Source organism: Apteryx mantelli, chromosome 32 (assembly GCF_036417845.1).
Source record: "Apteryx mantelli isolate bAptMan1 chromosome 32, bAptMan1.hap1, whole genome shotgun sequence".
NCBI lineage: Eukaryota > Metazoa > Chordata > Aves > Apterygiformes > Apterygidae > Apteryx > Apteryx mantelli.
In genome coordinates, this window is record NC_090009.1 from 825039 (window position 1) to 846588 (window position 21550).

Genomic DNA, 21550 nt, shown 5'->3' on the forward strand with positions numbered 1-21550 from the left:
GTCCCTGGTGTCCCCGATGTCCCCATGCCCTGGTGTCCCTGGTGTCCCCAAGTCCTTGTGTCCCCATGTCCCCACACCCTGGTGTCTCTGGTGTCCCATGTCCCCAAGCCCTGGTGTCCCTGGTGTCCCCAAGCCCTGGTGTCTCTGCAGTGGGTGTCCCTGGCCGTCTCTCCACCCTATATCCCTGGTGTCCCCATGTCCTGCTATTCCTGATGTCCCTGTGCCCCAGTGTCCCCGCGTCCCTGGTGTCCCCAGCTCCCCAGTGTCCCCAGTGACCCTGCACCCTGCATCCCTGGTGTCCCCGTGTCCCCATGCCTTGCATCCCTGGTGTCCCTGGTGTCCCCAGTGTCCCATCGCTGGTGTCTCCACGTCCCTGGTGTCCCTGCATCCCATGTCCCCAGTGTCCCCAGGTCCCTGGTGTCCCCATGTCCCTGGTGTCCCTGTGCCTTGCACCCCTCCTGTTCCTGCACCCTGTGTCCCTGGTGTCCCCACATCCCTGGTGTCCCTGGTGTCCCCAGGTCCCCAGTATCCCCGTGTCCCTGCATCCCTGGTGTCCCCAGTGTCCCCGGTGTCCCCAGGTCCCTGCATCCCTGGTGTCCCTGGTGTCCCCACGTCCCCAGTGTCCCCATGTCCCTGCACCTTGCATCCCTGGTGTCCCTGCACCCCACGTCCCTGGTGTCCCTGGTGTCCCCATGTCCCCAGTGTCCCAGTGTTCCCATGTCCCTGCATCCCTGGTGTCCCCGCATCCCTGGTGTCCCCAGTGTCCCAAAGTCCCTGGTGTCCCCGTGTCCCTGCACTTCGCATCCCGGGTGTCCCTGGTGTCCCCAGTGTCCTGGTGTCCCTCCACCTTGCATCCCTGGTGTCCCCACATCCCTGGTGTCCCCAGTGTCCCCGTGTCCCTGCACCTTGCATCCCGGGTGTCCCTCCACCTTGCATCCCCGGTGTCCCCAGCTCCCCAGTGCCCCCGCGCCTTGCATCCCCGCAGCCGGCGTCCCCGCGTCCCCGGCGACGTCCCCGGCGACGTCCCCGCGGCGCCGCTCACCGGTCGTGGTCGGCGCTGCGGAAGCGGGGCAGCATCTGCCGGAAGCTGCTGGTGCGGTCGAGCTTGGGCTGGCTCTTGGTGCGCTTGATGGAGCTCTTGAGGCGGCGGCTCAGGAAGCCTTGCTGGGGGCACAGCGGTGCCTCAGCCCCCCTGCGGCGCCGGCGGGGCGCCGGCGAGGCCGCCTGGGGCGTGCACGGGCGGCCGCGGGTGCAAAACTGCATGCACCTAGTGGCCCCGGGTGCAAAACCGCATGCACGGAGTGGCCGCGGGTGCAAAACTGCATGCACTGAGCAGCTGCGGGTGCAAAACTGCATGCACATGGGGCCGCGGGTGCAAAACTGCATGCACGGAGTGGCCGCGGGTGCAAAACTGCATGCACATGCGGCCACGGGTGCAAAACTGCATGCACGGAATGGCTGCGGGTGCAAAACTGCATGCACATGCGGCCATGGGTGCAAAACTGCATGCACCAAGTGGCCACGGGTGCAAAACTGCATGCACATGTGGCCACGGGTGCAAAACCGCATGCACGGAGTGGCTGCGGGTGCAAAACCACATGCACATGCAGCCGCGGGTGCAAAACCACATGCACGGAGTGGCCACGGGTGCAAAATTGCATGCACGGAGCGGCCACGGGTGCAAAACCACATGCACGGAGTGGCCACGGGTGCAAAACCACATGCACGGAGTGGCCACGGGTGCAAAACTGCATGCACATGCGGCCATGGCTGCAAAACTGCATGCACCGAGTGGCCGTGGCTGCACACGTGCGCACCACATTGCTGCGTGTGCATGCACGCGCGGGGGTGCGGTGCTGTCGTGCACACGTGTGCATGCACACGGGGTCGGGGTGTGCATGCACGCGCGGGCGGGGGTGCAAGACCGCGTGCACCGAGTGGCCGCGGCTGCACACGCGTGCGCCACGTTGCTGGGCGAGCACGCACACGCGTGTGCGCCTGATGGGTGGCAGGGGCGGGCAGCATGTAGGCGCGGGTGCAGGCAGGTGCAGGCAGGCGTGGGCAGGTGCGTGCCCACATGTGTACACGTGTGTGCGGGCCCCCTGAGGGCCAGGAGGAGGGCGCGGGGTGTGGCAGGGGTGGGCAGTGTGCAGGCAGGGGTGCAGGCAGGTGCAGGCAGGGGCAGGCAGGGGCAGGAACATGTGTGTGCGGGCATGTACAGGGGCGTACACACATGTGCAGGCTCACCGAGGGCTGGAAGGGGGGTATAGGGGGTGGCAGGGGCAGGCAGCGTGCAGGCAGGGGTGCAGGCAGGGGTGCAGGCAGGTGCAGGCAGGTGCAGGCACACGCATGTGTGGGCATGTACAGAGGTGCACATGTATGTGCAGGCCCCCAAGGGCTGGGAGGGGGGCAGCGGGGGTGGGCGGCATCCAGGCAGGGATGCAGGCAGGTGCAGGCAGGTGCAGGCAGGTGTGTGCCTACATGTGCGGGTGCGCGTGCACACGCGTGTGTGGGTTCATTGAGGGCCGGAAGGGGGGCACAGGGTGCGGCCGGGGCGGGCAGTGTGCAGGCAGGGGTGCAGGCAGGTGCAGGCAGGTGCAGGCAGGCGCGTGCCCATGCGTGTGAGTGCACGTGCACATGCGTGTGCGGGCTCACCAAGGGCCGGAAGGGGGCCGCAGGGGGTGGCAGGGGTGGGCGGCATGCAGGCGCAGGTGCAGGCAGGTGCAGGCAGGGGTGTGCCCACGTGTGCGGGCGCGTGTGCGGGCACATGTACAGGCCCCCCGAGGGCAGGGAGGGTGGCATGGAGGGTGGCAGGGGTGGGCAGCATGCAGGCAGGGGTGCAGGCAGGTGCAGGCAGGCGCAGGCAGGTGCGTGCACACGCGTGCGTGGGCTCACCGAGGGCCGGAAGGGGGGCACGGGGTGCGGCAGGGGCGGGTGGTGTGCAGGCAGGGGTGCAGGCAGGTGCAGGCAGGCGCAGGCAGGTGCAGGCAGGTGCGTGCTCATGCATGTGTGGGCTCACTGAGGGCCAGAAGGGGGGCACGGGGTGCGGCAGGGGCGGGTGGTGTGCAGGCAGGGGTGCAGGCAGGTGCAGGCAGGGGTGCAGGCAGGTGCAGGCAGGTGCGTGCACATACGTGTGTGGGCTCACCGAGGGCCGGAAGGGGGGCACGGGGTGCAGCAGGGGTGGGCGGTGTGCAGGCAGGGGTGCAGGCAGGTGCAGGCAGGCGCAGGCAGGCACAGGCAGGTGCAGGCAGGTGCGTGCTCACGCATGTGTGGGCTCACTGAGGGCCGGAAGGGGGGCACAGGGTGCGGCAGGGGCGGGCGGTGTGCAGGCAGGGGTGCAGGCAGGTGCAGGCAGGTGCAGGCAGGGGTGCAGGCAGGTGCAGGCAGGTGCGTGCACACACGTGCGTGGGCTCACCGAGGGCCAGAAGGGGGGCACGGGGTGCGGCAGGGGCGGGCGGTGTGCAGGCAGGGGTGCAGGCAGGTGCAGGCAGGCGCAGGCAGGTGCGTGCACACGCATGCGTGGGCTCACTGAGGGCCAGAAGGGGGGCATGGGGTGCGGCAGGGGCGGGTGGTGTGCAGGCAGGGGTGCAGGCAGGTGCAGGCAGGCACAGGCAGGTGCAGGCAGGTGCATGCACACACATGTGTGGGCTCACTGAGGGCCGGAAGGGGGGCACAGGGTGCGGCAGGGGTGGGCGGTGTGCAGGCAGGGGTGCAGGCAGGTGCAGGCAGGTGCAGGCAGGTGCGTGCACACGCATGCGTGGGCTCACTGAGGGCCAGAAGGGGGGCATGGGGTGCGGCAGGGGCGGGCGGTGTGCAGGCAGGGGTGCAGGCAGGTGCAGGCAGGTGCAGGCAGGCGCATGCACACACATGTGTGGGCTCACTGAGGGCCGGAAGGGGGGCACGGGGTGCGGCAGGGGTGGGCGGTGTGCAGGCAGGGGTGCAGGCAGGTGCAGGCAGGTGCAGGCAGGCGCGTGCACACGCGCGCGCGGGCTCACCGAGGGCCGGAAGGGGGGCGCGGGCGGCGCCTCCATGCTGATGCTGTACTGCTTCCCCCCCGGGACGCTCTTCCGCCGCGAGCGGCCGCCGTGGGGCTCTGGGGACACAGCGGTGAGAGGCGCCGGGGGGCGCTGGGGACACCAGGGGGACACCGGGGACACCACGGGGACGGGGACACCAGGGGGACACCGGGGACACCAGGGGGATGAGGACACCAGGGGGACACTGGGGACACCATGGACACTGGGGGGGATGGGGACACCAGGGGGACACAGACATTGGGGGGACACCAGGGATACCATGACCACCAGGGAGGCAATGGGGGGCACAGGGACACCATGGACAACAAGGGGGGACACCATGGACACCAGGAGAACCCTGGGGGGACACCATGGACCCCAAGGGGGACACTGGGGTGGATGGTGACACCAGGGGGACAGGGACACCAGGTGGGATGGGACCTCTGAGGGGACCCTAGGGACACCATGGCCACCAGGGAGACACTGGGGGGCACAGGGACACCACGGACACCAGGGGGACACTGGGGACACCAGGAGGACACTGGGGGGACACCATGGACACCAAGGGGGACACCAGGAGGACACTGGGGTGGATGGTGACACCAGGGAGACGGGGACACCAGGTGGGATGGGACCTCTGGGGAGACCTGGGGACACCATGGCCACCAGGGAGACACTGGGGCGCACGGGGACACCACGGACACCAGGGGGACACTGGGGACACCAGGAGGACACTGGGGGGACACCATGGACACCAAGGGGGACACCAGGAGGACACTGGGGTGGATGGTGACACCAGGGGGATGGGACCTCTGGGGGGACCTGGGGACACCACGGACACCAGGGGGACAATGGAGGGTTGAGGACACCAGGAGGACACTGGGGGACACCATGGACACCAAGGGGGACACCATGGGGACGGGGACACCAGGTGGGATGGGACCTCTGGGGGGACCTGGGGACACCATGGACACCAGGGGGACACTGGGGACACCGGGGGGTCAGGGACACCAGGAGGACACTGGGGGGACACCATGGACACCAGGAGGACACCAGCATGGATGGTGACACCAGGGGGATGGGACCTCTGGGGGGACCTGGGGACACCGGGGACACCAGGAGGACATTGGAGGGACACCATGGACACCAGGGGGACACGGGGGACACCAGGAGGACACTTTGGGGGAGACCACGGACACGGGGAGGGGGGAGAACAGTGACACCGGGGGTGACGGGGACACCGAGGAGGACGCCGGGGGTGGGGGGACCCTGGGGACACCGGGGGGGGGGGGGACCTGGGGCGCCGCAGCCGAGCACCGGGAGGGGCCCAGGCGTCCGGGTCCAGCGCCATCTCCCCTCCGTCCCCCTCCATCTCCCTGCTGTCCTCCTCCATCTCCCTGCCGTCCTCCTCCATCTCCCCTCCGTCCTCCTCCATCTCCCCCTCTCCCCTCCCATCCCTCCTTCCTCCTCTCCCTCCCTCCCTCTCTTCCTCCCTCCCTCCATCTCCCTCCATCCCTCCCTCCTTCCTTCCCTGCCTCTCTCCATCTCTCTTTCTCTGCCTCCGTCACTCCTGCCCTCCCTCTCCTCCTCCATCCCTCCCTCCCTGCTCCTCCTGCATCCCTTTCTTCCCTCCGTCGTTCCCTGCACATCTCCCTCTCTCTGGGCACTTCTCCGTCTCTCCTTCCCTCCCTCCTTTCCTCCATCCCTCCGTCCATCTCTCCTCTCCCTTCCTACATCCTTCCATCTCCTCATCCCTCCTTCCATCCCTCCCTCCCTCCATCCCTCCTTCCATCCCTCCCTCCTTCCATCCCTCCATCCCTCCTCTGCCTTCTTCCATCCTTTCATCCCTCCTTCCATCCCTCCATCCTTCTCTCCATCCTCTCCTTCCATCCCTCCTTTTCCCTTCCCTCCTCTCTTCCTCCATGCTTTCACTCCTCCTTCCATCTCTCCATGCCTCCCTCCGCCACTCCCTCCATCCCTCCCTCTGTCCCTCCTTCCGTCCCTCTCTCCTTTCCTCCCTCCTTCCATCCCTCCATCTCCCCTCTACCTCCATCTCCTCTCTCTTCCTCCGTCCCTCCTTCCATCCCTTTCTCCTTTACTCCCTCCTTCTGTCCCTCCATCTCCCCTCTCCCTTCCTCCATCACTCCCTCCGTCCCTCCTTCCGTCCCTCCTTCCGTCCCTTCGTCCCTCCTTCCATCCCTTTCTCCTTTCCTCCCTCCTTCCATCCCTCCATCTCCCCTCTCCCTTCCTCCATCCCTCCATTCCTTCCTCCATCCCTCTCTCCTTCCCCCCCATCTCCCCTCTCCCTTCCTCCCTGCTTCCATCCCTCCTTCCATCTCTCCCTGCTTCCCTCCCTCCATCTCCCCTCCCTCCTCTCCCTTCCTCCCTCCCTGCTTCCATCTCTCCCTCCCTCCCTCCATCTCCCCCCAGCACACGCACACGCCATCGCCCGCGCGGCCTCCGCACGCACACGCCCCGGCACGCTCCGGCCCGCGCGCCGAGCGCCGCACACGCACGCACACGCACAGTCTTGCACACGCACGCACACGCACGCACACGCACCGAGCGTCGCACACGCAGCAGCCCCGGGCCGTGCACACGCGCTCGCAGCTGTGCGCGCGCACACTCAGCACTGCGCACTCACACTCAGCCCCATGCACGCTCGGCCCCAGCCGGGCACGCTCGCGCTCACCCCTGGACCTGTGCACACTCACACTCACTCCAGCAGTGCACACTCACACTCACCCCTGCAGCCATGCACGCTCACACTCACCCCAGCCATGCACACTCACACTCACCCTCAGCAGTGCACACTCACACTCACCCCTGGACCGGTGCATGCTCACCCCAGCTGGGCACACTCACACTCACTCCAGCGGTGCACACTCACACTCACCCCTACAGCTGTGCGCACTCACCCCAGCCGTGCACACTCACCCTCACCCCCAGCGGTGCACACTCACCCCCAGGCATGCACACTCACACTCACCCCTGGACCCATGCACATTCACCCCCAGGCATGCACACTCACACTCGCACTCACCCCAGGCATGCACACTCACACTCAGCCCGGGCCCTCGCGCGCGGCCGTGCACGGGCACTCACACTCACCCCCCCCCCCCGTGCACACTCCCTGCCGGCAGTGTGCACACGCACGCCTGCACTCCCCGGCAGCCGGGCACGCTCACACTCACCCCCCCCCCCGGAGCATGCACACTCACCCCCGGCAGTGCACACTCACCCCCCCAGCAACGCACACTCACCCCCAGCAGTGCACACTCACGCCAGAGACATGCAAACTTGCACTCACCCGAGGTGTCCTGCACGCTCACCCCCGGCCGTGCACGTTCACACTCACTCCCGGCACCGTGCACACTCACTCCCGGCACCATGCACACTCACACTCACTCCCGGCACCGTGCACACTCACTCCAAGCTGTGCACGCTCACACTCACTCCCGGCACCGTGCACACTCACACTCACTCCTGCAGCCATGCACACTCACTCCAAGCCGTGCACACTCACCCCCAGCCGTGCACACTCACACTCACTCCCAGCACCGTGCACACTCATTCCCGGCCGTGCACGCTCACACTCACCCCTGGCACCGTGCACACTCACTCCCGGCACCATGCACACTCACTCTGAGCCATGCACACTCACACTCACCCCCGTCACCGTGCACACTCACACTCACTCCCGGCACCGTGCACACTCACTCCGAGCCCTGCACACTCACACTCACCCCCCCCAGCCGTGCAACGCTCACCCCCCCCACCGCCGCGCGTGCACACTCACCCCCCCCCCGGCCGCGCACACTCACCCTCAGCGCAGTGCACACTCACCCCCCCCACACACCCCGCTGCCGGAGCCGTGCACGCTCAGCCCCCCCCACGCGTGCACCGTGCACGCTCCCCCCCCCCCCGTGCACCGTGCACGCTCACCCCCCCCACGCGTGCACAGTCACCCCCCCCCCCCACGCGTGCACACTCACACTCACACTCACCTCAGCGCGGCGCGGCCCCGGGAGCCCCGCGCGCCGCCGCGCCCCGGGCCATGGCGGGGGGGGGGAGGGAGGGAGGGAGGGAGGGGGGGGGCGCGGGGGGCGCGCGCGCGCGCCCGCGCGGGGGCGGGGCGGAGGGCGGGGCCGGGGGCGGGGCCGCCGCCGGCGCGGGAGGGGGGGGTGGGGGGGGAGGAGGAGGCGCGCGCGCGCGCGCGCGGCCGAGCTGCCTGCGGGCGGGGGCGGAGGGGGGGAGGGGGGGGAAGGGGGGGGCGGGGCGGCGGCGGCGCGCGCCCCCGGCGTGGCGCTGCCCGCGCCGTTGCCCCGGCGACGCGGCCCCGCCTCCTTCCCCCCCCCTCCCTTCCGAGCCGCGCCGCGGCGCATGCGCGCAGCCGCCGCCGCCGCCGCCGCGGGGCGAGGCCCCGCCCACCGGCTCCTCCCCCTTCCCCCTCCCCCCCCCCCTCCCCGCTGCCGCCGACAGGGCGCGCGCGCGAGCGGCCGTTACCGCCCCCGCGGCACCGGGGGGGGGGAGGGGGGGGACACGAGGGACATGGGGGGACATGGGGGGACACGGGGGGACCCAGGGGGTGCGGGGGGACCTGGGGGGACATGTTGGGTCATGGAGGGACATGGGACATGGAGGGACATAAGGGACATGGGGGGACATGGGGGATACGTGGGACATGGGGGACATGGGGGGACCCAGGGGATGTGGGGGGACATGAGGGACATGGGGGACATGGGGGGACATGAGGGACGTGGGGGGATATGGAGGGACGTAGGGGGACCCAAGGGATGTGGGGAGATGTGGGGGGACATGGGGGGACCCAGGGGACGTGGGGGACATGAGGAACATGGAGGGACATGGGGGGACGTGGGGGACATGGATGGACATGAGGGGACATGGGGAGACCCAAGGGATGTGGGGGGACATGGGGGGACATGAGGGGACATGTTGGGTCATGGAGGGACATGGAGGGACATGGGGGGACCCAGGGGATGTGGGGAGATGTGGGGGGACATGGGGGATATGGGGGGACATGGGGGGACCCAAGGGATGTGGGGAGACGTGGGGGGGACATGGGGGGACCCAGGGGACATGAGGAACATGGGGGGATGTGGGGGACATGGATGGACATGGAGGGCCATGGGGGGGACATAGGGGGACCCAAGAGATGTGGGGGGACATGGAGGGCCCCAGGGGAGCATGGTGGGACGTGGGGGACATAGAGGCACGTGGGGGACATGGGAGCGATGGAGGGACATGGAGGGTCATGAGGGACATGAGGGACATGAGGGACATGGGGGGACCCAGGGGATGTGGGGGGACATGGGGAACATGGAAAGTCATGGAGGACACAGGGGGACATGGAGGGACATGGGGGGACATGGGGGGACACAGGGGACATGGAGGGAAGTGGAGGAAATGGAGGACACTGAGGGGGACACGGGGGGGCCCAAGAGAGGTACGCAGGGGACATGGGGGGACACGGGACATGGGACCCAGGAGGACATGGGGGGACCCAGGAGGGACACTGGGACTGGGGGGGACACTAAGGGCCACCCAGGGGATGGGGGCACGGGGGGACACTGGGGCTGGGGGGCACTGGGAGGGGACAGGGGGACACTGGGGCGAGTGATGCTCGGGTGAAGGGACACTTGGGCTGGGCGACGGTGGGACTGGGGACATTGGGGGTTAGGGGACACTGGTGGTGACGGTGGCGGCAGGGACCATGGCAGTGACAGAGGTGGTGGCAGTGGTAGAGGTGGCTGTGGTGGTGGAGACAGAGGTGGTGACGGTGGCAGTGGTGGTGGTGACGGTGGCAGTGACAGAGGTGGTGGCAGCGGTGGTGGAGGTGGCTGTGGTGGTGGTGACAAGGTGGTGACAGTAGCAGTGATGGTGGTGGCAGTGGTGGCAGCAGCAGTGATGGTGGCAGCGACAGAGGTGGTGGCTGTGGTGGTGGCAACAGAGGTGGTGACGGCAGTGATGGTGATGGCGGCAGTGGTGGTGATGGCGGCAGTGGTGGTGGCAGTGGTGGAGGTGGCTGTGGTGGTGACAGAGGTGGTGACAGTGGCAGTGATGGTGGCAGTGGCAGTAACAGAGGTGGTGGCAGTGGTGGAGGTGGCTGTGGTGGAGGTGGCTGTGGTGGTGACAGAGGTGGTGACAGTGGCAGTGATGGTGGCAGTGGCAGTGACAGAGGTGGTGGCAGTGGTGGAGGTGGCAGTGGTGGCAAGGACAGTGGCAGTGGTGGTGGCAGTGGCAGTGGTGGTGGCAGTGGTGGTGATGGCGGCAGTGGTGGCGATGCCAGTGGCAGTGGCGGTGGCAGTGGCAGAAGTGGCAGTGGTGGAGGTGGCCGCGGTGGTGGCCACGGTGGTCATGACGGTGGCAGCAGCGGTGGCAGTGGCAGTGACAGAGGTGGTGGCAGTGGTGGAGGTGGCCGTGGCGGCGATGCCGGTGGCAGTGACGGTGGCAGTGGTGGTGGTGGTGGCAGTGGCGGAGGTGGCCGCGGTGGTGATGACGGTGGCAGCGGCGCGGCGGTGCCAGCGCCGGCGATGGCGATGGGCGACACGGGCGGCGGCAGCGGCGGCGACGCCGGGGATGGCGGCAGTGACGGTGACGGTGGCCCGGCGGCGCGTGGCCGCGTCACCTCCCCCCGCTCCGCCGTCGCCATGGCGACGCTTTTAAGCCAACTTCGCCGGGAGACAAAATTCTTTTTTTAAATGCCGGGAGGAAGCGGGGGAGGGGCAGGGCGGCGGGGGGGAGGGGCGCTGCCGGGGCCACCCCCCCCCCCGGGGCCACCGTGTCCCCTCCCTGGGCCACCGACCCCCCCCCGGGGCCACCGAACCTCCCTTGGGGCCACCGAACCTCCCTCGGGGCCACCAGCCTTCCTGGGGCCACCAAGCCTTCCGGGGGCCACCAAGCCTTCCGGGGGGGCCACCAAGCCCCGTCCCCAGGGCCACCGTCCCCACGGGGTCACCAAGCCCCTCTGGGGCCACCGAGCCCCCACGGGGCCACCGACGCCACGGGGTCACCGACCCTTCCAGGGCCGCCAAGCCCCCCCTGAAGCCACCGAAGCCCTCCAGGGTCACCAAGAACATCCCCAGAGTCACCGTCCCACCGGGGCCACCGAGCCCTTCTGGGGGCCACCAGGCCCTACGGGGCCACCAACCCCTCCAAGAGCCACCAAACCCCCTCTAAGGGCACGAAATCCCTCTCCTGGGCCACCAACATCTCCAGGGCCACCAGCATCTCCAGGGCCACCAGCACCCCTGGAGCCACCAACACCCTCCAGGGTCACCAACACCCCTCCAGGGCCGCTATCCCCACAAGGCCACCAACCCCCACGGAGCCACCAAACCCCTCTTAGGCCACCGACCCACAGGGCCACCGCCTCCATCTCCAGGGCCACCAACCCCGCAGAGCACCAACCTCTCCGGGGCCACCAACCCTACGGGGTCACCAACCCTACGGGGTCACCAACATCTCCAGGGCCACCAACATCTCCAGGGCCACCAGCCCCATAGGGCCACCAAGCCCACGGGCCACGGAGCCACCCTCAGGGCCACCGTCCCATGGTGCCACCAACCCCATGGTGCCACCAACCCCTCCAGAAGGTTGGATCCGGCCCGGACGCCTGGGCCCTTCCTGGCCCCCCCCAACCCCCACCCCACCCGGACGCCTGGGCCCTCACCACGAGTGGGGGTGGGGGCGGGGGGGGCTTCGGAGCCGCCACCGGCCGCGGCCCCTCCCTGCGCGCGGGGTTTCCCCGGCAACGGTTGCCGGGCGCCCGCGGTGCCTCGTCTCCAGGGGAGCGGGCATTATGGGATGGAAGCGGGGGGGTTTTGGGAGGGGGGGGTCGGTCCGGGAGGGGCCCAGGCGTCCGGGATCATGAGAGGGTGGGAAGGGGCCCAGGCATCCGGGTCATGGGGGATCCAGGAAGGGCCCAGGCGTCCGGGGTCATGGAAAGGAGGATCCAGAAGGGCCCAGGCGTCCGGGGTCAAGGAAAAGGGGATCCAGAAGGGCCCAGGCGTCGGGGTCAAGGAAAAGGGGGATCCCAGGAAGGGCCCAGGCGTCCGGGGTCAAGGAAAAGGGGATCCAGGAAGGGCCCAGGCATCCGGGGTCATGGAAAAAGGGGGATCCAGGAAGGCCCAGGCATCCGGGGTCAAGGAAAGGGGGATCCAGGAAGGGCCCAGGCGTCCGGGGTCATGGAAAAGGGGATCCAGGAGGGACCAAGGCATCCGGGGTCATGGAAAAGGGGATCCAGGAGGGGCCCAGGCGTCCAGGGTCAAGGAAAGGGAGATCCAGGAAGGGCCCAGGCATCTGGGATCAAGGAAAGGGGGATCCAGGAGGGCCAGGTGTCTGGGGTCAAGGAAAAGGGGGATCCAGGAAGGGCCAGGCATCCGGGATCATCAAAAGAGGAGTCCAGGAAGGGCCCAGGTGTCCGGGGTCAAGGAAAAGGGGATCCAGGAAGGGCCCAGGCGTCCAGGGTCAAGGAAAGGGGATCCAGGAAAGGCCCAGGCGTCCGGGGATCAAGGAAAAGGGGATCCAGGAAGGGCCCAGGCATCCGGGTCAAGGAAAGGTGGATCCAGGAAGGGCCCAGGCATCCGGGATCACAGGAGGAGATGCACAGGAAGGGCCCAGGCGTCCGGGGTCAAGGAAAGGGGGAATCCAGGAAGGGCCCAGGCGTCCAGGGTCATGGAAAGGGGGATCCAGGAAGGCCTAGGCATCCAGGGTCAAGGAAAAGGGGGATCCAGAAAGGGCCCAGGCATCCGGTGTCAAGGAAAAGGGGGTCCAAGAAGGGCCCAGGCATCCGGGGTCAAGGAAAAGAAGATCCAGGAAGAGCCCAGGCGTCTGGGGTCAAGGAAAAGGGGGGATCCAGGAAGGGCCCAGGCGTCCGGGGTCCAGGAAAGGGGGATCCAAGAAGGGCCCAGGCATCTGGGATCACAGGAGGAGACGCACAGGAAGGGCCCAGGCATCTGGGGTCAAGGAAAAGGGAATCCAGGAAGGTCCCAAGTGTCCGGGGTCAAGGAAAAGGGGGATCCAGGAAGGGCCCAGGCATCTGGGATCACGGAAAGGAGGATCCAGAAGGGCCCAGGCATCCAGGGTCAAGGAAAGGGGGATCCAGGAAGGGCCCAGGCATCCGGGGTCATGGAAAGAGGGAGTCCAGGAAGGGCCCAGGCATCCGGGGTCAAGGAAAAGGGGGATCCAGGAAGGGCCCAGGTGTCCGGGATCACCAGGAGGAGATGCACAGGAAGGGCCCAGGCGTCCGGGGTCAAGGAAAGGGGGATCCAGGAAGGTCCCAAGTGTCCGGGGTCAAGGAAAAGGGGGATCCAGGAAGGGCCCAGGCATCCGGGGTCAAGGAAAAGGGGGATCCAGGAAGGGCCCAGGTGTCCGGATCACAGGAAGAGACGCACAGGAAGGGCCCAGGCGTCCGGGGTCAAGGAAAGGTGGATCCAGGAAGGGCCCAGGCATCCGGGATCACGGAAACGGGGGGATCCAGGAAGGGGCCCAGGCATCCGGGATCACGGAAAAGGGGGGGGGGGGGGGGGGACGGGACACGGGACCCTACCGTGCTCGGGATGGGGGCGACCCTCCACGGGGACGCTGACCGTGCGCCGTAGCAGCTTGCTCCGGCAGGGCTCGCCGCGCCGGTCGCGGATCAGCAGCGGGTGGATCTGTCACCGGCGGGATGGGGACACACACACACACGGTCACGCGTCCGTCCGTCCGTCCGTCCGGTGTCGTCCGTCCCCCCCTTCGCTCACCTCCTCCTCGTCCAGCATCAGCAGCTGGTTGCCGGAGATGATGCAGAACCGGGGGTTCCAGGGCGGGCGCTCGTAGGGCGACGGCGCGTAGGGGCCCGCGGGCCAGGGGGGCTCCTCGCACATCTGGGGGGGGGGCACCGAGGGGGGGGGGGCACTGAGGGTGACCCCCCCCGGACCCCCCCTAAAGTTGGGGACCCGAGAAAACCCCAGGGAAACGGGAGAAACCCCCCCCAAATTGGGCCCCCCCCCCCCCAGGATTGGGGATCCCCCCCCACACACCCCGAAGTGGGAGACCCCCCCCCCTCCCAGAGCGGAGGGACACCCCCAAAATGGGAGAATCCCCCCCACCCAAAAAAACTGGGGACCCCCCAAAAAAAATGGGGACCCCCCCCGAGACGGGGGGAAACCTCCTCGAAACTGGGGACCCCCCCCAAATCGGACCTACCCCCTCCCCAGAGCAGAGAAACCCCCCCGAAACGGGAGAACCCCCCCCCAAAACCAGGGACCCCCCCAAGAGTGGGGACCCCCCCCCAAAACTGGAGAAACCTCCCCAAAATCGGGGACTTCCCCCCCCCCCTCCGAAACTGGGGACCCCCCCCTGAAACGGCAGAACCCCCCCAAAATTGGGGGACCCCCCGCACCGAAACCAGGCCCCCCCCCCGAAAGCAGAGACCCCCCCCGAAAAGCAGGGAAAGCGGCCCAAAAGGGGGAAAACGCCCCCAAAAGCGGAGCCCCCCCCCCGAAACCGGAGAAACCCCCCCAAAATGAGAGGAAAAATCCCCCAAACTGGGGGAAACCCCCCAAAAACTCCAGCCCCCCCCCAAAAAACGGAGCCCCCCCCCCAAAATCGGGCCTCTACCCTAAAACCGGAGAAACCCCCCAAAACTGTGTCCCCCCCCCCCCAAAACCGGAGAAACCCCCCCCCCCAAAAAGCGGCGCCCCCCCCCTTCCCCCCCCCCCTCCCCGCGGCGCGCTGTGGGGGGGGGGGGAGCGCGGGGGGGGGGGGGAGGGGCCGCGCAGCCGCCCCGGCGTTGCCGGGCAACCGCGGCCCACCCGCGTTCGCGAGGGGGGGGGGTGGGGGGGGGTGGGGGCGGCGGGCCCGGGACGCCTGGGCCCCCCCCCCCCCTCTGTAACCCCCCCCACCCCCAACACCCGGACGCCTGGGCCCCTCCACCCCCGGTTCGGCCTCCCACGCCAGCGCCCGGACGCTGGGCCCCCCCCCCCCTCTGCCGCCCCCGGACTCCTGGGCCCCCCCCCCCCCCACCCGGACGCCTGGGCCCCTCCGACAACCCCCCCCCCCCCCCACGCGTTGGCGTCCCACGCTGCTGCGTGGGTTGAGGCCCGGACGCCTGGGCCCCCCCCCCCTTGAGCAGCCCATGTTTTGGGGGGGGGGGGGGGCGACACCCGGACGCCTGGGCCCCCCCCTCGGCCCTCCACGCTGTATTGGGGGGGGAGGGGGGGGCAGGGCCCGGACGCCTGGGCCCCCTTCGGGCTCCCACACGGCGACAACCCGGGACGCCTGGGCCCCCCCCCCCCCCCGGAGCATCCCACACTGTGGGGGGGGGGGGGGAAGGGCCGGACGCCTGGGCCCCCCCCCACCCCACCCGCAACCTCCTGCATTATGGGGGGGGGGGGGCAGCAACACCACCCGGACGCCTGGGCCCCCCCTCAACCCTCCCACGTTCAAGCCGAGGGGGGGGGGGGGCCCGGACGCCTGGGCCCCCCGGTTCCGTCCCCGTTTCCGTCCCCAATTGGGTCAGGCCGAGTCGGGGCGGGGGGGGGGGGGGAACCGGTACCCGCGTCCCCCCCCCCCCCCCCGCCGGTTGCCCGGTCCCCTCCCCCCCTCCCCCCCCCCCCGGCGCCGCTCGGTGCCTGTCGCTGTCCGCGGTGCTGACGGCGGCGCCGGGTCCCTCCCGCCGCTTTTCCCGCCGCTTTTCCCGCCGCTTCCCGCTTTTCCCGGTACCTCGGAAGGGGACATAGGACATGGTTCCTCCGCTACCCCCGGGCACCGGGCATGGGCGGCGCGGGGCACCCACAGCCGGCCGGGGCGGGGCCCAGGCGTCCGGGAGGGGCCCAGGCGTCCGGGAAGGCGGCGGCGGCGGCGGCGGCGGCGGCGGAGGGGCCCAGGCGTCCGGGAGGGGCTCCGCGCTTTGCGGGAGGGGCTCCGACGTACGGGAGGGGCCCAGGCGTCCGAGGGGTGGCGGTTGGTTGGGGGTTGGGGGGGGGGGGGCCCAGGCGTCCGGGCGCCGGCGGCCGCTTGTTCGAGGCGCGGCGGCAGCTGCAGTGGGGGGGGTGGGAGGGGGGGGGAAGGGAGAGGGGGGGGGCGCTAAACGGCCGCGGCCCCTTTAAGGGCCGCCCCCCCCACCCCCCCCCCGCGCGCGCCCGTTATGGGGGGGGGGACAGGCGACACCGGTGTCACCGGCGGCACCGAGGCCACCGGGGTCCCCAGTGTCCCCTGTAGCGGTGCAAGCGCGAGCGTGCGCGGGGCGAGTGTGAGTGTGCACTGGGGCGAGTGTGAGTGTGCACCGAGTGAGCGTGCACTGGGGCAAGTGTGAGCGTGCACGGGGTGAGTGTGCACTGCACGAGTGTGAGCGTGCACTCGGGTGCAGAGCACGAGCGTGAGTGTGCACTCGGGGTGAATGTGAGCGTGCACTGAGTGAGCGTGCACCACACGAGTGTGAGCGTGCACTGGGGCAAGTGTGAGCGTGCACTGCACGAGTGTGAGTGTGCACGGGGTGAGTGTGAGTGTGCACTGCACAAGTGTGAGTGTGCACTGCACGAGTGTGAGTGTGCACCCGGGCGAGTGTGAGCATGCACCAAGGGAGCGTGCACCACACGAGTGTGAGTGCACACAGCACGAGTGTGAGCGTGCACTCGGGTGCAGAGCACGAGCATGAGCGTGCGCTGGGTGAGTGTGCACCGCACGAGCGGGAGTGCACGCAGCACGAGTGTGAGCGCACACTCGGGTGCAGAGCACGAGCGTGAGCGTGCACTGGGGCGAGCGTGCAGCGCCGGCGCCTTCCCAGGGCAGCAGGGCCGTTTGCACGGCCTGGCTTGCACACGCGTGTGCGTGCACGAGGGAGGGGGGTGCGTGTGCGCAGGGGTGCGCGGTGCACGCGGGGCGCACGTGCACGGCGACGGGTGCGTGCGGGGGGGGCTCTGTGTGCACGGGGGGGTTGGTGCACACACTGGTGTGGTGCATGCATGGGTGGAAGGTGCATGCACGGGGGTGGTGCATGCACAAGAGTGGTGCATGCACCGGGGTGGTGCATGCACGGGGAGGGGGAGGGTGCATGCAAGCAGGTCTTGCATGCACGGGGGTGGTGGAAGGTGCACGCGGGGGGGGGTTTGCACGCACAAGAGCGGTGCATGCAGGCGGGGGTGGTGCATGCACGGGGGGGGGAAGGTGCACGCAGGGGGATCTGCATGCACGGGGAGTGGTGCATGCACGAGGGGGATTTGCATGCCCGGGGGCGGTGCATGCCCGGGGGGCGGTGCACGCAGCGTGTGTGTGTGGGGGGGTGTTGCATGCACACGGGTGGTGCATGCACGGGGGCGGTGCATGCACCGGGGTGGGGGGGGTTGTTGCACGCCCGGCGGGGGGGGGGGTGCTACGCACGGGGTGTGGGGGGGGGGGCGGCGCTGCCGGCGCGGGTGCACGTGCGGCGCCCGGGCACGTGCCGGCGCGTGGGCGCGCTCGTGCCCACGTGCCGCGGCGGCGCGCGCGGCCCCCGCACGCGGCAGCGCCTCCCCCTCCCCCCCCCCACCGCCGTTCCCCCGCTTCCGGCCGGCGAGCGCGCGCGCGCGCGCGCGGCGGGGCGGGGACGTGGGGGCGGGGCTCCGGCGAGGGGGCGGGGCTCCGTGACGCGCAGCCGGCGGAGGCGGGGTTCGGCCTAGGGGGCGGGGCGCTGTGACGCGCTAAGCCGGGGCGGAGGCGGGGCTCGGCCGAGGGGGCGGGGCGCTGTGACGCGCTCAGCCGGGCGGAGGCGGGGCGCGGTGACGCGCGGCGCGGTGACGTAGCGCCGGAGGGGGCGGGGCCGGGGCGGGGCGCGCAGACCGCGCTGGACAGGCCGCGGGTACGGGCGGCTCCGGCCGGGCCGCGGCGCCGCTCACGGGACCGGGGGGGGGGACTCGGGGCCACACGCGGGGCCGGGGGGGTGTGTGGGGCACCGTAGGGGGCTGTGGGGCAGCTCACCGGGGCCGCCGGGGCAATATACAGGCCTGTGGGGGGCAATATGGGGGCTGGGGGGGGTCTTGGGGCAATAAACAGGGCCGTGGGGCAGTTACGGGGCCGTGGGGGGCAATACGTGGGGCTGGGGGGGGCTTGGGGCAATAAACAGGGCCATGGGGCAGCTCACGGGGCCGTAGGGGGCAATACGTGGGGCTGGGGGGGGTCTTGGGGCAATAAACAGGGCCGTGGGGGCAATACGTGGGGCTGGGGGGGGGGCTTGGAGCATATAAACAGGGCCGTGGGGCAGTTTACGGGGCCGTGGGGCATACACGGGGCCGTGGGGGGCTTTGGGGCAGTGTTAGGGGGCCGTGGGGCAATACACAGGCCTGTGGGGGGCAATACGTGGGGCGGGGGGGGGGTCTTGGGGCAATAAACAGGGCCGTGGGGCAGCATACGGGCCGTGGGGCAATGCACAGGCCTGTGGGGGGCAGTATGTGGGGCTGGGGGGTCTGTGGGGCAGTTCACGGGACCGTGGGGCAGTTCACGGGGCCGTGGGGCAATACTTGGGGCCGTGGGGGGGGGGCTCTGGGGCAGTTCACGGACCGTGGGGCAATACGTGGGGCTGGGGGGGCAGCTCCCGGGTCTGTGGGGCAGTTTGCGGAGCCGTGGGGCAGTTTGTGGGGGGCCGTGGGGCAGTTTGGGGGGGGGGGTGACGCCGAGCCGGCTCTTCCCGCCAGGACGGGTCCCGGGGACGCGCCCAGCTCCTGCCCCATGAGGGCCGCCTGCGCCGTGAGTCCACGTGTCGCGACGGACGGGGCCCCGGGGCCGCGGGTCGCGACGGACGGGGGCCCTGCGTCGTGACAGATGGGTCCCCGGGGCTGAGTATCGCGACGGACGGGGCCTTGTGTTGCGATAGATGGGGGCCCCGGGGCTGGATATCGTGACAGATGGGGCCCCGGGGCCGGGTATCACAACGGATGGTGCCTTGTGTCATGACAGATGGGGCCCTGGGGCTGGATATCGTGACAGACAGGGGCCCAGGGCCGGGTATCACGACGAATGGGGCCTTGCATTGCAATGGATGGGGCCCCAGGGCTGGATATCGCGACGGATGGTGCCTTGCGTTGCAATAGATGGGGCCCCAGGGCTGAATATCGCGACGGATGGGGCCTTGCATTGCGATAGATGGGGCCCTGAGACTGGGTATCACGACAGATGGGACCTTCTGTTGCAATAGATGGGGCCCCGGGGTTGGGTATCTCAACAGACAGGGCTCTGCGTCGTGACAGACAGGGCCCCGGGGCTGGATATCATGACAGACAGGGTCTCAGGACCAGGTATTGCGATGGACGGGGCCCTGCGTCGCGACGGACAGGGCCCTGGGGCTGGATATCGCGACAGACGACGCCCTGCGGCCGGGCGTCACAATAGACAGGGCCCCGGGGCCAAGTATCGTGACAGATGGGACCCTGCGCGGCATGTTGCGATGGGCAGGGATCACAGTCCCATGGTCATATGTCACGATGGATAGGGCCCCAGAGCCACATGTCGTGACAGACAGATCATAGTGCCATGGTCGGGTATCATGACGGGCCAGGAATTGTGACACGATTGATATAGCAGTGCCGTGTTTTTGGTATCGTGACATGGTGGGTGTCATAGTGCCGTCGCCAGGTATCGCGACATGCTGGGTGTCGCGACATGTTGGGTATCATAGCGCTGTGGCCAGGCATTGCGATGTGCCGGTATCGCAGCGCCACGGCGAGATATCGTGACATGCTGGGTGTCGCGGTGCCGTTGCTAGCTGTCGTGACGTGCTGGGTGCTGTGGCTGGATATCACGACGTGCTGGGCATCGCACTGCCCATTGGCAGGTATCGCGATGTGCTGGGTATCGTGACGTGCCATTGCCAGGCTTTGCGACACACCAGGTATCGCGACGTGCCTGGTATCACAATGTGCTGGGCGTCACAGTGCCGCCGCCAGGTATCCTAACAAACCATTGCTGGGTATCGCGACGTGGCAGGTGGTCGTGGTGTCACTGCCAGCTATCGTGACATGCCAGGTATCGCGACGTGCTGGGTATCGTGACGTGCCGGGTGTTGTGACATGCCCGGGTGTCGCGGTGCCGCTGCTAGGTATCATATAGTGTCGCTGCTGGGTATCGCGACGTGCCGGGGCGTCGCAACGCGCCGCCGCCGGGTATCGCGACGCAGGCAAGCACGGCGACACCGCCCGAATATCGCGACGCGCCGGCGTCGCGACGCGCCGGGTATCGCAACACGCCAAACATCGCGACGCGCCGGGCGTCGCGGCGCCGCTGCCGGGCGTCACGATGCGCTGGGTGTTGCAATGTGCCGCCGCCGCGTATCGCGACGCGCTGGATATCGCGACGCGCCGGGATATCGCGACGTGCCGGCCGACCCCGCAGGCGCTGGCCCTGGCCCTGCTGGCGGCGCCGCTGCGGTCGCGGCGGCTCCTCTCGATGGCGGCGGACGCCTACGTCCCCGGCAGCCTGGCGGCCGCCTTCGTCACCTGCCCCAACGAGACGGTGGCCAAGGAGCTGGCCAGGTGGGTGACGGGGGGGACACGGGGGGTGACACCGCGGGGGTGACACCGCGGGGGACGGGGACGCCCTGAACCCGTCCTCTCCGCCGCAGGGCGATGGTGGAGAAGCGCCTGGCCGCCTGCGTCAACATCGTGCCCCGGGTCACCTCCATGTGTGCGGGGGACGCGGGGACGGCGGTGGCCGGGGACAGGGGGACGCGGGGTGGCCCAGGGGATGCGGGGACACAGGGACCAGGGTGCTGGGGGGATGCGGGGACCGGGGTGGCCCGGGGGACGCGGGGACGGGGGCTGCCGGGGACATGGGGACACAGGGACAGGGGGTGGCCAGGGTTGGGGGACACAGGGACTGGGTGGCCTGGGGGACATGAGGACCAGGGTGGCCCAGGGGACATGAGGACGGGGGCTGGTGGGGACACGGGGATGTCCAGGGGGACCAGGGACGGGGGTGGCCCAGGGGACACAGGGACGGGGGGACACAGGCACAAGGGCTGCCAGTGACACGGGGACATGGGGACCGTGGTGGCCCAGGGCGCAGGAGCTGCTGGGTCCAAGGGGGAACGAAGTGGGGGACACGGGGACGGCGGTGACCCCCGAAGCCCCTGGGGACGGGGGTGGCCGGGGGGACACGGGGACGGCGGTGGCCCCCGAGGACCCTGGGGGACAGGGGGGACACGGGGACACGGCGCCGCCTCACCCGCGCCCTTTCGCAGCTACGAGTGAAGGGGAAGGTGGAGGAGGACAGCGAGGTCCTTGCTGGTGAGTGGGGACAACTGTGGTGGCCCCCCCCGGGGGTGGTGGCACCCTCGGGGGCGGTGGACACCCCGAGGGTGACAGGGACGTGCCACCCCCCCTCACCGCCCACCTCCCCGCAGATGATCAAGACGCGGAGCTCCAGGATCCCGGCGCTGGCCGAGTTCGTGCGGTGAGCGAGCGGCGGTGACGCCGCCGGCCGGGGGTGGGGAAGGTGACACCGGGGAGGTGACGCCGGGGAGGTGACACCCCTCTTTGTTGTCCCCCACCCCTGCAGCA

The 21550-nt window shown here is 69.8% G+C and overlaps 3 protein-coding genes across 12 annotated transcripts in view; 2 read left to right on the forward strand and 1 right to left on the reverse strand.

The window, feature by feature from the left end:
• SYNGAP1 (synaptic Ras GTPase activating protein 1) overlaps window positions 1–13661 on the reverse strand; it is a 38927-nt gene extending 25266 nt beyond the window's left edge. For 6 of the 10 annotated variants that reach the window (XR_010886652.1, XM_067313666.1, XM_067313663.1 and 3 more), the window contains exons 1-3: window positions 8024–8072; window positions 3996–4093; window positions 1043–1164 (exon numbers count right to left, since the gene is read on the reverse strand). Coding sequence is in view for 9 of the 10 variants with exons in the window: in XM_067313666.1 (XP_067169767.1) it covers window positions 1043–1164; window positions 3996–4031 (158 nt within the window). In the remaining variant the exon portion in view is untranslated. Of the gene's footprint in view, window positions 1–1042; window positions 1165–2895; window positions 2902–3995; window positions 4094–8023; window positions 8073–13587 lie in introns of those variants that run through there. The other 4 variants (XM_067313672.1, XM_067313669.1, XM_067313668.1 and 1 more) reach the window with 2 other exon arrangements.
• On the forward strand, window positions 9915–10703 carry LOC136994699 (antifreeze protein Maxi-like). Its single transcript, XM_067313641.1, has one exon. The coding sequence runs from the start codon at window positions 9915–9917 to the stop codon at window positions 10701–10703; it is 789 nt and encodes a 262-aa protein (XP_067169742.1).
• Window positions 13662–17820: 4159 nt separating the features above from the next.
• On the forward strand, window positions 17821–21447 carry CUTA (cutA divalent cation tolerance homolog). Its single transcript, XM_067313642.1, has 5 exons — window positions 17821–17859; window positions 18692–18743; window positions 20385–20524; window positions 20614–20737; window positions 21394–21447. Exons 2-5 carry the CDS (start codon window positions 18726–18728, stop codon window positions 21445–21447), a joined length of 336 nt encoding a protein of 111 aa, XP_067169743.1. The 5' UTR covers window positions 17821–17859; window positions 18692–18725.
• The last annotated feature ends 103 nt before the right edge of the window (window positions 21448–21550 follow it).